The sequence below is a fragment of the Benincasa hispida genome, chromosome 5, assembly GCF_009727055.1.
Source record: "Benincasa hispida cultivar B227 chromosome 5, ASM972705v1, whole genome shotgun sequence".
Classification (NCBI taxonomy): Eukaryota; Viridiplantae; Streptophyta; class Magnoliopsida; order Cucurbitales; family Cucurbitaceae; genus Benincasa; species Benincasa hispida.
The window spans coordinates 9,965,537-9,980,064 of NC_052353.1; the positions used below are offsets into that span (position 1 = coordinate 9,965,537).

At 30.9% G+C, this 14,528-nt stretch overlaps 1 protein-coding gene across 1 annotated transcript; it reads left to right on the top strand.

Annotated features, from left to right (window-relative positions):
* The first annotated feature begins 1,950 nt into the window (after window positions 1–1,950).
* On the top strand, window positions 1,951–3,264 carry LOC120078462 (transcription factor MYB41-like). Its single transcript, XM_039032729.1, has 2 exons — window positions 1,951–2,213; window positions 2,607–3,264. The coding sequence occupies exons 1-2, from the start codon at window positions 1,951–1,953 to the stop codon at window positions 3,262–3,264; spliced, it is 921 nt and encodes a 306-aa protein (XP_038888657.1).
* The last annotated feature ends 11,264 nt before the right edge of the window (window positions 3,265–14,528 follow it).

Sequence of the window (14,528 nt, forward strand, 5' to 3'; positions counted from 1 at the left end):
TATAATATAGGGAGAAAATATTTTAACTTATTTAAAAACAAAGGCAATAATTTGTTATTTGGGGTTTTCTTTTCTCCTAAAACACAGTTTTTGTTGGATTTGAGATCAAATTTTTGATCTCTAGAGAGGAAAGTCATGTCAAATACCATTGAACTAAGACCATGTAACCAAACCATAATGAAAATTGGTATAATTATAATGAAATTTTATTGATGGATCAATTGGAATGAGCATGAATCGCAAATGTAATTGGATTGATTTTGATCGCATTTACTCTAAATTATAAATTTTGTCAAATTTACTGTTACCATTAGCTCTAACTTTACTTCTGAGGGTCAAATGGTAATGATAACGGTAGTGTAACAGTAAAAATGTCAAAAGTGAAAATGTTTCAGCTGTAACAATAACAATAATAGTAGCTGTTTTTTATTTCCATTGATCTATTACATTTTCAGTGGGGTAAACATGACTTAAGCTCACTTTGACTTGAAACACAATTTTGATCGTGGGTTGAACTTTATTTTGACTAATCAAATGAATATACCAATTTCCTAAACTCAATCTTTTTTTTCAAAAAAAAAAAACAATTAGATGATTAATTTTATTCTTTTTCTTCTATATAGGAGGATCGAAACTTAGATCTCGAGCTTCATAATATAAGTTTATACTAGTTGATTGCACACTTTATTTTGTTTTGTAAGAAACAAATTTTAAATTTCACTTTCAACTAAAAAAAGGTCGGTTTTAAACTCAAATTCATATAATGCTCCCATTGCCTCTCTTTGAAGTATATATAAATTGAATTTTTATTTTATTGCATAAATATGAGTACGATTAACCTTTACTAGATAGGACCTCAAGCTAACCAGGATTTTAACAATACTTTTTATATTCATCTAATGCAACGTAATAAATCAATATGAATCTGAAAAGTAAGTCCCATCAGATTAATTTGTTGTTGTTTACGTATGTTAAGTAATATTAATAGAATGTGGGGTATATTTCCAAATTTGTAATTGAAGAACGCAGTCCAATTGAGGCACGTAGGGTCATCAATCTGATTTATTTCAAAATCACGTGGGACTCACTAGCTGTGATTGTTAATGGTAATAGTAATAGTAAATGTGACAGATTCATATTTTTTAATAAACATGATCAGAAACAACCTATTTATGTTTGAGATTGTGATCCATTACAATAGACCTATCAACAGAATCTTATTACGATTATACCAATTTTCATTATGGATTGGTAAACGTGGCCTAAAATGTATCTACCTTATTTACCTAGACATATTAATATAATATGTACCTCAATAAATATGTATCTTTGATGATCAATAAAGTCAAAAGTTCGTATTCTCACCCTACATATTGTCAAAGTCAAAGAAAAAAAATGATCTACTTATGTTTCATGGACTCAAACATCCTCCTCTTTTAGTAAGGTAATAATTCAAAAACAAAAAAAAAAAAAAAAAAAGGTAGAAATATCTATTATATATTTTTGTGAAAATTTAATAACACTTATTTTACCGAGTCACAACCAACCCTAAACCATTTATAAGTTGACACGATGAATATCAACGATATATATTATCGTCGTCGAAATACTATTCTTATATTAGGAAAAAAAAACCTCTTTTCGAATGAAAGTTCAAATGAATACACCATTGAAAATTGAGGAAATGGGAAAAGAAATTGGGTATTATTATTTGATAGAAAAAAAACTATACCTAATCCAACAATTTGGTGCCATTCATTTGTTAGTATGCTAAACTCTTCACAAAGGTAACCATGATATCACCATTTTGAAAAAAAAAACTTCTATCTTGCTTTGAAAGGCTTTAATTTTCCTCTATAAAATCATCTCCAATTTCTATTTCTTTTGTTCTTCACCAAAACAAACTACAAAAAAATTTATTTGTGTTTAGTTCATTTTTAGGGTTTGAAAATGGGAAGATCTCCTTGTTGTGATGAAAATGGTGTGAAAAAAGGGCCATGGACTCCTGAAGAAGATGAGAAATTGATTGAATTTGTGGCTAAAAATGGCCATGGAAGTTGGAGAAATCTCCCAAAGCTTGCTGGTTTGAATAGGTGTGGAAAAAGTTGTAGATTGAGATGGACTAATTATCTTAGACCTGATATTAAGAGAGGAAAATTCTCCGAAGAAGAAGAATCGTCCATTATCAAGCTTCATTCACTACTCGGAAATAGGTATTACTTTTATTTCTTTTCTAAATCATTACTAAACTCAAAAGCTAGCTTTACCATGATTATATAGTTTTCGTAAATTAATTTGACTTTTTGTTCAAATTCGGATCACCCTCCCTAACTTGAAATTTTCGATAATACGGTATACACCAAGTTTTAAGAAATCTCTTTAATTAGTACACAAATCTATGTTTTTCTTCTATGGTTATAGAAATGGATTTAGAAATGAAATAGTGGGTTCTTGATTATTTGTGATACAAATTAAGTAGGTAGGTTACTTAATCTTGAATTCATATTTATTCGTATTTTCTTAACCTATTCACTTACTTATAGGCGAAAATTTTTAAATTTGACTACAATATATTTAATCTTTGATTTTTTTTCCATCACTTGTAGGTGGTCGAAAATCGCTAGCCATCTTCCCGGGAGGACGGATAACGAAATCAAAAACTTTTGGAACACCCATTTGAGGAAGAAGCTTTTACAAATGGGAATTGATCCAAGCACACACAAGCCAAGAACAGACCTAAATCATTTCCTCAACCTTTCTCAATTGTTTAATAATGGAATACCAAATCCTCTAAATAGTGATCAACTCAAGTTGCAAGCAGAAATAGCCAAACTTCAATTACTACAAAATCTTTGCCAACTTCTAAACCCAACCACTACTATTCCTACCACCATTAATAATGGACTTCAAAACCCTAACCCTAGCCAGTTTCAGGCCGGTTTTTCGACTGGTTTCGTGTCGGTGCCGGGTCTTGAAGATGGGGACAAGATCAATAAAGCTAATAATTATTTGGAAGAAATGGGAAATTTTGGTCATGATGTACTTCAAGCTGAGAATTATTATCAACTTCCTCCATTGATTTCAGAGTCTCCTGATGGTTCAGCTTCAAATGTCAACCAAATTGAGAGTAGTGAAACAAATCCATTGTGTTTCTCTACTAATTCAAACTCACCTGCTGCATCCTCTTCAATTTTTGATAGTTTGGAGTCTTTGATGAATGATGATGACGCAAATGGATCGTATTGGAATAATATTCTTCGGTAAATTTCGTATTACCAAGCAGTATATTTAGTACCTTTAGATCACAACTAAACTCAAAAGATCAAATTAGTAAGTTACGATAAATTTAGTTTAGACCCTATTTGATAATCATTTAGTTTTTTTTTTTTTTTTAAATTCTAAAAAAATATGTTTAAACTTTCTTGAAGATGAAAGGTGGAAACTATAGGATTTAAAATTGTTATATTTGTGTTATATGAAATTATTATTTTGTGTCTAATATCAGGAATATTTTCTTCTTTATCAACTTTTTCTATTCATTATTTTACCTTTGTTAGGTTGGGTTTGAGAAGAGCTTTAGGTTTCAGGGTGTTATTTGTTTAATTTCAAGGTAGCTTAAAGATTTGAATAATTGTTTGAAACCTAAACAATTTAAGAATATTATATACATATAGAGCCATGACATAAGATATCAAAACAAATATTCTTTAGATTGATTACATGTTCTCTGTCTCTCTCTTAATATCAAAACAAATAAGCTAACTTTTGTTTAATTTCTATTTTTTGCAGATCAACAATTTGATATATATATATATATATATATATATATATATATATTCACAAAGCTTCCAAATAATGGAGAGTTTATACAAAGTGTAGCATCTCATGATTTGATTTGAGTATGGGGTGTTTGAAGGATTATTATTGTGTGGATTGTTCTTATATATTCTTTTTACAAAACCCTTTTTTAATTATATATAGTGTTCATATAAATTTTAATGTAGCTTAATCAATATGTAATATGTTATACAAATTATCCAAATTCATGTTGATGTTTAGGGTTATATAGGATATATGAAATGTATAATTAGTTCATTGCATTAAATCTTTGTGTATTTTGTTTCATCTGTATACAAATATCATTTTGATCAATATATAAAATAATAATACTTCAAGTTTGTCAAAATGATCTTAATTTAGTGGTATTAACGTGCACTCCGATCCAAGAGGTCGGAGATTCAATCTCCCATATTTGCAATTGTTGTACTAAAAAATAAGTTTTTTATATTATTATTTACTCTTTCTGCATCAATTTCAATGTATAGCAATCCCAATCATTTTTTCCCATCAACAAACAGAAAACAATTAGAGAAAAAAACATACATAATCATAACTACAACGTTAATTAACGAATCATTGGATGACAGACAAATAAGAGATAAATGATTAGTTTTGTAACGACAGAGATTTACTTGTTCAAGAAAAAGAAAATGAATGTGTGTTGACCTTTGACAATGGATTGGAAGTCAAAGTTGGCGTGGAAATTATTGTTGTTCAGGCAGCCAGCAATATAAGCATTATAAATTATACATTATTCAAATGTATGAAAGACGAGGATTAAAATATCGATATTACTCACGATTCGAAGGTTTCAATTAATTTTGTGGATATATCTATAAATATATCAATATATTATCAATATAATATAAGTATTATAATTGTTAAAATATTATCTTGGTCTCCTTACTTTAGATTTTATTCTATTTTGGTCATTGTAATTTTAATTGTTCAAGTTTAGTCACTTATATATTGTCAATAAGTCTTAAAATTAGGGTCCGTTTGGATTTACTTGAGAGAAAAGATTTATTTAAGAGAAAAGTGTTTTTCAAACAAATCATTTTTATTTAAATATTTTTGACAAAAATTGTTGAAAATACACTTCAAAAACTATTTTGAGTGATTGCAAAACACTTCAATTTTTTCAAAATGACTTTTTTTTTTTAAATTAAACACTTGAAAATGTATTCTAAACACATCCTTAATTAGTCAATAGAGTTTGTTTCTTGTTGACTTTTTTCCTCAAATAATTTAGTCTTCAAGAAGTGTCGTCTTTATACATTGTGAAAATATATCTACAGTAGTTTCTTATCTTACATGAAATTTTGTATTATTATTTAATTGATTTTGATAAAAAAAAAAATAACTTTAAATATTAAAAAAATTTCATTTATTGAAAATAGAGAAACTAAAAGTTAAGATTCATTGTAGTAAAAAAAACTAAAATTTCAACAGTTGAAAGTATAGTGACAATAATAGAACAAAACCGAATTAAAAAGATGTGTTAGGGGCAATAATAGAACAAAATCGGTGTCATTATTGATATTGAAGTTATAGATATATTAATAAAATATAAATATCGACGACCATTCCTATAAATTAAATAATTTATAAAAAAAAAGTTATTTAAATTAATAATTAAGTTATTTCACTCTCTAGAAAAATGACTAACTGATATACGAGATATCTAAGATATCCATTAAACGCTAATATCAATGTTGAATCATCCTAGTTATAAATAGAACGATAAATATTTTAATGATGGAAGGATTATTTGGGAATAAAAAAAAAAGTCAAATAATTAGTTAGTAAAATGTTGGGTCTATTAGGTAAAAAAAGGAGTGATTTGCGTTTAAGACAAGTTATTGACACCATTCTACGTTCTAGAAACCTATTCTTTACCAACCTATAGCTAACTCTCTCTTTCTTATTTTAAATTATTTAGAAATTGATGAGAGATTCGGTTGGTCATATTTTAAATAATATTAATATTCGAATAAGTTGTAGTCATTTTTTTTCATTTTATTTCATCCATCTCTTAGTAAGTATTGGTCAAATTAATAGTTATCTTGAGAAATAAAAAGTTAAATATCTACCTTTAAAATTAGTATCTAAAAGTTTTTATATATCTTTAAAAAAAGGGCCAAGGAATAAGAATATGAGTCGTAAAAAGCTATAAATGTATTGAGAAGGTCTATAGAACATCTATAATTTTCCAAAGCTATTTATAAGTTTAAGCAAGTTTTTTGTCGACACGAGCATAATTCATTTGGTAATAAGACATGTAATTCCTGACAAAAAGTCATAGCATTTTCAATTTTTCACTCTTAAATTGTTGTACTAAAATAAAAGGTTGAAACAAATTGTATATAATTTGGTCATTGAGAAATTAGATTTAATTACATTCTCAATTAGACACAAAAATGTTGTCTTTAGAGACTAAATAGAAAATTTAGTAAAAACTAGAAGACTACAAATGTGTTTAAAGGCAAAGGACGACCAAAACCTATATTTCAGAAGTTTTTGTGGAAGAAAAATAAATCTTTTAAAATTTTAAGGACTAAAACTACGTGATAAAGGGAACTATCTTAATTACATTTGAGAATTTTCCTTATTCAAGTGAAACCCGCAACAGTAATAAGAATGACTCGTATTAATAAAATGATAGACAACGTAACTCCAAGAAAGCTAAACATATTTGATTTGGAAAGATGATGAAGGAATGATCAAGAATTAAGAAGAGAACTTGTTCTTATTCTTCAAGATTTCATACTCTAGAGTGAATTTTTGTACATTATTGAATCTCCAGAATCTAATCTATCAAACTAGATTGACACTTCTAAACATACAACCCAAGAGTACAAAGAAAGTATGAATGTCTATATATATTATAGGATTACATGAGCATATACACAAAAGAGATTACGATAAAGAAAAGTATCAATTAATCTTAAAATGAAAATAGAGATTTTGATTGACTAATTTATAGCACACAATATATGGTAACAGTTTCCCTCAAACTCAAGATGGTAGTGTAACGACCAACTTGAGTTTATGGTGCAACTACTAAAGCGATCAAGTGACAAAACTTTTGTGAAGATATATGTTGGTTGCTCAGTAGTGGAGATGGATCGTAAGAGGAGAGTATTGCTCACAAGATGTGTTGGTATTGACAATCAACAAGCGGAAGCAATTTAGATCTTCAGCACTCTAATTCCATTAATTTTAGCAATCAAGTAAACATGTTCATAATAGAGTAATAGGGTTTCTGAAATTCTTACTTTTGAAGAATCCTTCACAAATCAGCAACTCCCTGCTCAAATTTCCTCTCCAATTGCTAGTAGACCATCACTTGATCTTCTCTACTATTCTCTAGCACCTTAGATTGAGTGGTGGAACCCAAAATGAGATTGAATTAAGAGAGATTTTAGGATAGTATTTTTTGGTGTTTTTGTAAGGAACAAGAGAGAACCTTTTTCTCTTTTCAAAAACCAGCTTGCATGAACCAGAATCTCAGCTAAGTCGACTGAATTTTGTTCAACTACTTCATGCAATCTGATCGCATGATAACTTGACACCAAATATGTTAAATTTTAGTGGGAATTTAGTGTCCAAAGTGGAAAACACACACTATGTTTTATTTTCCAATTTTAGAAAATCAATTTTTAAAATTTTTTAAGTTCAAATTTTAATTTAATTGATTTTTAATTAAAAAAATAAATTTGAAATCCAATTTCAAAATTGGGAAATTTTATAAAATTAATTTTAACCAAAAATTAATTTCAATAATATTGAATAAAATTAATTCCAATTAATTAAACTATTTTAATTAATTAAAATTTGATATTTAATATTAAATTATTAAACCACATAATCCTAATACATGAATCCCTATTCATGTAATTAATATTTAAATCATATTTAAATATTATCCAATTATCCAATTTTATATAATTCGATAATTAAACGATTAATTATATCACATATAATTAATAATTTCCTTAATTCGAATTTGAACATTTCAAATTTTCTCATGAGCTCCAACGATTCGTGATTAATTGGTCAAACTCTTTAAACCGAATTAATCAATATTCGTTAACTATCGAATCACTCCACTAAAGCCTAATAGTTGTACTCTCATCACTGTAGATATATTTCTGTCCACTTGATTTAACCATGATTAGTAAGTCAATCCTTCACAGATCGTTCGTATTAACAGTTGGGTCAAAGTTATTGTTTTATCTCTGTAATACATCTTGCTTCTTAAGTCTCCATTGGTTCACTAAATAGTTTATAGTCCTACCAATAAACCGAGTCCCTCTCAATCATAGAGAGGGTGAGGCCCCTTTGTTCAAATTAGGAGTCAGTACATAAAGGAACAACCTATCTACTAACCCTAAGGCGAGTAGGAGTGAATTTTATCTTGCAAAACTATGTCCCCAGCTAACTACTCGGTCTTACCCTTAAAATTGGAGGCTTATTGAGCTGAGCTATTGAACCACTCTCACCCATGCAGATTAAAGGACGATCCCGAATAAACAAGAGTTCATAGTTAGCTCAGGATTGAGATCAATCTACCTTAGATTATCATATTGAAATAGTTAATTTTAACAGTAAACGGTAGTTATAAAGAAAAAGTGACTATTTCATCGTCCGATCTTATGCAAACATCTTTTGCATAGGATGCCTCCACTTGCATGTCTCCACATGAATGATTTCGGGATCACATTGTTAGTATCAAATACATAGCGGGTCGCATTCATAATGTTCCTAGAATAAGGTACCCAAACCTATCCTTATACTTATAGACCATTTTGGCTATATACTCAAACCTAATCCTCTTTTATGTCTCTACATAAAGTTCAAGTATTCATGGTATAGCCAGGGGTTCGTTAGTTTATTGGATTTAATTTTTACAAGTGCAATTTATATATTCAATAATAGTTTTATTGAATAAACCTCACTGACATCTTTCTTGCAAATAGAATATGTTTAATTTTATAAACTGCGATTTTTAGGACATACAACCTAAGAAGATGAAGATGAACAAAGTGACAAATATCTTCAATATGGAGGATACATTCATGGAATACACCATTGTAAGCAATCTATATGGCACTACAATTTTAATATGGACCGTCCAAGCATCAAATTATTAATTAAATTTTATTTATAATTTTGATTTAATTTTAATATTTTTATCCTTTTTTATGACATTTAAGTATGGGTAATTTTGTCATTTTACTATGTTGTATTAGGGTTTTTATTGGGAGACTATTTAAAGTCTTGCTTTTGGCTTGTTCAAATTAAGTTCAATGATGAATTGAATTTAGCATTTTAGCTTTTTCTTTCAAGGTTAGCTAAGAGAGCTTCTTCAATTTTGCAAGTCATGTGTTGAGTTGCATGCCAAGCACATTCAAGTGAGATTGATCATCCTATCTTATGGAGTGTTCGAACCTTGGGTAAGGAATTTATTATTTTATCTAAAAATCTTTGAGCTTAAGGCAATCCATGTTTAACCCAAACCTTAGGGTTGAAATTCATTGATTTGAGAGTTTTAGTGCTTGGGAATTAGGGGTTCTCATCCCAAAAGGGTTTCTAATTCTAATTCACTGACGTATTGTCACAATGAAGTCTAGAAACATGTTGTTGAGGAACAACCATATTAAGAAGAAGCCAGTGAAGTTATAGTAACTTAGAGTAGTATTAGTAAGTGAACGATATTAGAATTTTGTACTGGAATGTGAAACAAAAGTTTGTTTCTTGCTCCACTAAGAAATGAGGTTTGGCTATGATAGGGGGTGGTGAGTGCGGAGGATCTAAGCTTTTGCGCGGGCAGATAGGTCTGGGCATTTGTAGGGTCGAGCGAATAGAGAGATATGGGCACTCAAACTTCAAGAATCAAAAATAACTTTGTGAATGGACTCCATGAGGTCAGATTGGGAAGGTTTGGAATAGACAAATGGTGTTAGTTGTCATCAAAATCAAATATGAATTGTTGGGGGTGTGAAAACCACTACATTGAAAGAAAAATCGGTGCAATCTCGGTGCAAATCGTTTATTGGTAGGGTCGAGTTTACCATCGCCCATAAACCTTCACTACACAAATAATATTTATAAATCCCTGAACCAACTACTTATACTAACTAGTAGTACAAGCGGCAAGTCATGGGTCGAACCTCAAGGAAGCGTGGAAGATTACTTAATCAAAGCTTGCTTTCGGTTAAAGAGATAAATTGGAAGGGGGGGAGGGGTTGGTGTGGATTAATAAATGAAATTGCATAAAATAAAGTGCAAGAAAAGTAAAGATAGAAGTGCAATTAATCAAGATATCTTAGCTTAGAAGAATGGATTCACCCAATGTAATTTAGTTCATTGAACCAATTTATGACTTAAACTTCTTATTTATACTTAGCCCAATTGATTGGAATCCCAAACAATGGTCCTAATTATCTAATTAATCAAAATGTACAGAAAATGAATCAGCTTCATACAAATTGATAAATTGCATTAAGTTATAGGGATTACACTAATATGAGTGTTTAACTTCCAACGTCTAATTAAACAATCAATATAATTTTTATCTAGGTTGCTAGGAGTAGTCTTTTTTGCCCAACTAACCTATTTCTTCTATTGGGATTAACCTATAATTATATATCACATATTATAAGTTAATCAAAAAACATTAGAATTACACAATAAAGTCATTGGGTATCAATCGACAATTAAAATCATGCAATTCATAAATGTAAATTCGAATTAAAACCCATAAACAAGTTCGTATACATCAATAAATCGAAATCTTACAAAATTACATCGAGTTCCTCCGAATCCCTAAACTAAGAATCCAAAATCTTACCTTTCCATGGAGATGGAGAGGGTACAATCCAGCATTTACTCGATAAATTACTAAAGAAACACCCAAAATACAAAGTGGAAGAGAGAAGAAAGGGGAAATTCGGCTGGGGGCCGAAGGTGGCATCCTCTTCTGACCTAAAGCGAAGAAAACTATATATAGAGCAGTGTCACAACATTGCAATGCTGCAACTAGTGTTGCAACGCCGAACAGAGTAGCATCAGTGCTACTCTGCCTTGCAGCGCACTTCCGTCTTCAATTCGTAGCGTTGCAATGCTGCCCTGTTTTTCCCAAAATGGATAACTACTGGCTTATAGCATACGCTCGTTTGAGCGTTGCAACGCTTTATCCAGGGGTGTTTTCGTCTATTCACGTCCTTTTGAATTTTGATTGCTCAAATTAGCTTCTAATTGCTTCAAATTAACCCTGAATAGCTTGTAACGATTAATTCTACCTTCAAAGTGTTATTCCCATTGTTCCTTCTTCCCTGTTTCTCTCCTTCCATCCTCTCTTCCCCCATTTTCTCACTTCCCCTTTCTTTACTCCCCATTTTCTCACACTTCATACTAACTTTTGAGCTAATTTTAGGCCACTTTTTATCCTTATAAATATGGAAAGTGAGGACATAGGTGAAGAGAAGGAGATTAAGAAAAAAAATAGACGGGTGAGGAGATTAGAAAAAAACAATAGTGAAAGGGAGAGGGTGAAAACATAGTGAGGAAAAAGAGACAAACTCTGTTGAGCTTTCCATCAACAGCGTAGTAGCAATTCCGATGACGACCATCCACCTATAACCTTCAAAATAAGAAGTGGTTATTGAAGAGAAAGGAAAAAAAAGAGCAAAATCATGGGAGGAAATGAGGAAGAAGAAAGGAAAAAGAAAAGAGAAAAATAGGTGTTGGAATTGATAAAGTAGTAAATGGTGGGTTTTCTCTATTTTTTTTTTTTTAGTTTTATTATTATTTTTATTCCCTCTTGCTTTGCTTTTAAAAGAAAATGTTTATATATATTTTGTATTGATTTTGGGTTATTCAAATAGCTTTGTTAATAAAAGAAGGTAAAATCAACTTCAAAGTTTGTTGATTCAGTTAGACACAGAATAGTCTATAAATATATTTGTAGTCTTTACTTGTGTACTTAGAAAAATATACATCAAAAGAATGAAAGAGTAAGATACTCATCTGTAAAAAAGAAAAATTTTCTCCATCTCTTAATGAACAGCTTCTCTCCGTGGATGTAGGCTATTTTTGGGCCGAACGACGTTAATCCTTGGTGTCCTTGCTTCTTCTCTTCATTTACTTCATCTTCTTACTCAGGTTCTTCAACTCCATCTCTATTCTTGTAGCATTCCGGCAGCTCTTCTTCATTTTTCTTTTATCTCTTTTTTCATCTAAAAGAAAGAATAACCTTTTGTTAGTTATTCAAATTAATCCATATTCAGTAAGTGCTTATAATTAAATTTGATCGTCAATGTGTAAGGTCAAGATCTTCCTTCACGTGGATTGTGCTTTTAACATAAGGTATTAGCTTCCAGTTGATTTCTAAAAGTAATAAGTGCTTTTCCTCTTCGAGCCTATTTTTCTTTTGCAAAGCCCAAAATCATTTTGTTGTCAAAGCTCATCAGAATAACAAGTGGTATAAGAGCTTGCAAGAAAACTTCAAGATTAATCAAGAACTAAAAGAAAGTGAATCTTGGAGCTTTTTGAAATCAAAGGAAAAGAAATGGTAGTAGCAAGATATGATATTGAAAAAATTGATGGGAAAGGAGATTTTGGCTTATGGAAAGCCAAGATCAAATCGGTCATGTCATGGGGCAACAAAGGGCTCACAAAGCTCCTGAAGATCCAACCAAGCTACCTATAATAGCAACAGAAGAAGAGAGGGAGAATATGGAGCTAATTGCTCGTGGTACTCTTGTTCTTATTTTGTCAGACAATGTATTAAGATAAGTAATTGACCAAGAAACAACATTCAAGATGTGGACTAAGTTGAATGAGTTGTATGAGACAAAGAACCTTCCGAACAAGCTTTTCTTGGGGGAAAGGTTTTTCACCTTCAAGATGATCTCCTTAAAGTCCTTAATAGAAAATCTAGATGACTTCAAGAGGATTACAACCGAATTTAAGACTCAAGGTGAAGAGATTGAAATTGATAATGAAGCTTTTATGCTTGTTAACTCACTTCCAGGTTCCTATAAGGATGTTAAGCCTGTCCTAAAGTATGGTAGAGATTCTCTAACAACTGATATAATAATTTCAGCCCTTAAAATCATAGAAATGGAACTCCTAACCAGCAAAGAAGATAAACCCAGTGTTGAGAGTTTATTTATTAAAAGGAAGTCTAAACAGAGCAACAAGAAAAAATGGGAAGCAAAATTCAACAGAAGAAGGTAAAGAAAAAACCAAGGTTAGATACAAATATTGTAAGAAGTTGGGGCATCTAATCAAGAACTGTAGACCCTTGAAATAGAAAAATGAACAGAAGAATAAGCAATCACAGTCACAATAAGCAATCACAGTCACAGCCTCAACAGAAAAACCAGCAAAGTCAGCCAGGAGAAGCCTCAGTCTGTGAGGACTCCTATTTCTATTCAGATGCCTTAGCCTGTCTCTTATACACATCTAGATGTGTATAAGAGACAGAAAATGAACAGAAGAATAAGCAATCACAATCACAGCCTCAACAGAAAAACTAGCAAAGTCTTCAGAAGAAGCCTCAGTCTGTGAGGACTCCTATTTCTATTCAGATGCCTTAGCTACATCAAATCAAAAGGTAGAAGAAGGATCAGATAAGAACCTAGATTGGGTTCTAGACTCATAGTGTTCTTTTCATATGGCACCCCACAAGGACTAGTTCAACACTTACAAAGATCTGGATGGAGGCTCAGTATACATGGGTAATAATAACTCATGTTCAGTGGTTGGTATTGGTTCTGTGTCATTCAAGCTTGAAGATGGGTCAATCAAATTACTAAGAAATGTTAGACATGTGCCTACGTTGAAGAAAAATTTGATTTCACTAGGCATGTTTAATTCAATTGGCTGTGAATATAGAGGAAAGGAAGGCTATTGTGAAGTTTTGAAGAATAGTAAGCCTATTTTCAGAGGGATCAAGATAAATGGGGTCTATGCTGTTTAAAGAGTTCAGAAATTACATTCAGCCTTAGTTGTGACTTCTAAACAACCTACTGAAGGAGATCTTTGGCACAAATGACTTTCTCATATTAGTGCCAAAGGTCTACAAGCTCTTGTCAATCAAGGAATTCTACCTAAGGGAATTCATCAAAGCTTATCCTTCTATGAGCATTGTGTGATAGGAAAAGCTACAAGGCAGAGTTTTGTCAAGGCTCAACATACAACCAAGGCTATCTTTGATTATGTGCATTCGAACCTATGGGGGCCTTCACCTTTCCAATTCTTGAGTGGAGCCAGGTATTTTTTAACTTTTTTAGATGATTACTTTAGAAAATGTTGGATATTTTTCCTTAAATCTAAGGACTTGGTATTTGATAAATTCAAAGAATGGAAGATTATGGTTGAAAAACTGTCTACCAAATAAAGTGTCTTAAAACTGATAATGGGTTTGAGTTCTGTGCAAAAGAGTTTAGTATTTTTTGTAGACAACAGCGGATCATTAGACACAAAACTGTTAGGTATACACCTCAACAAAATGGGATGGCAGAGAGATTGAATAGAATAATCATGGAAAGAGTGAGAAGTCTCTTATCAGATGTTATTCTTTCTGAGAAGTTTTGGGCTGAGGCAACATCATACACAGTCTATACTCTTAATAGATGCCCTCATGCCTCTCTTGACTTCTAACTCCAGAAAAAGGG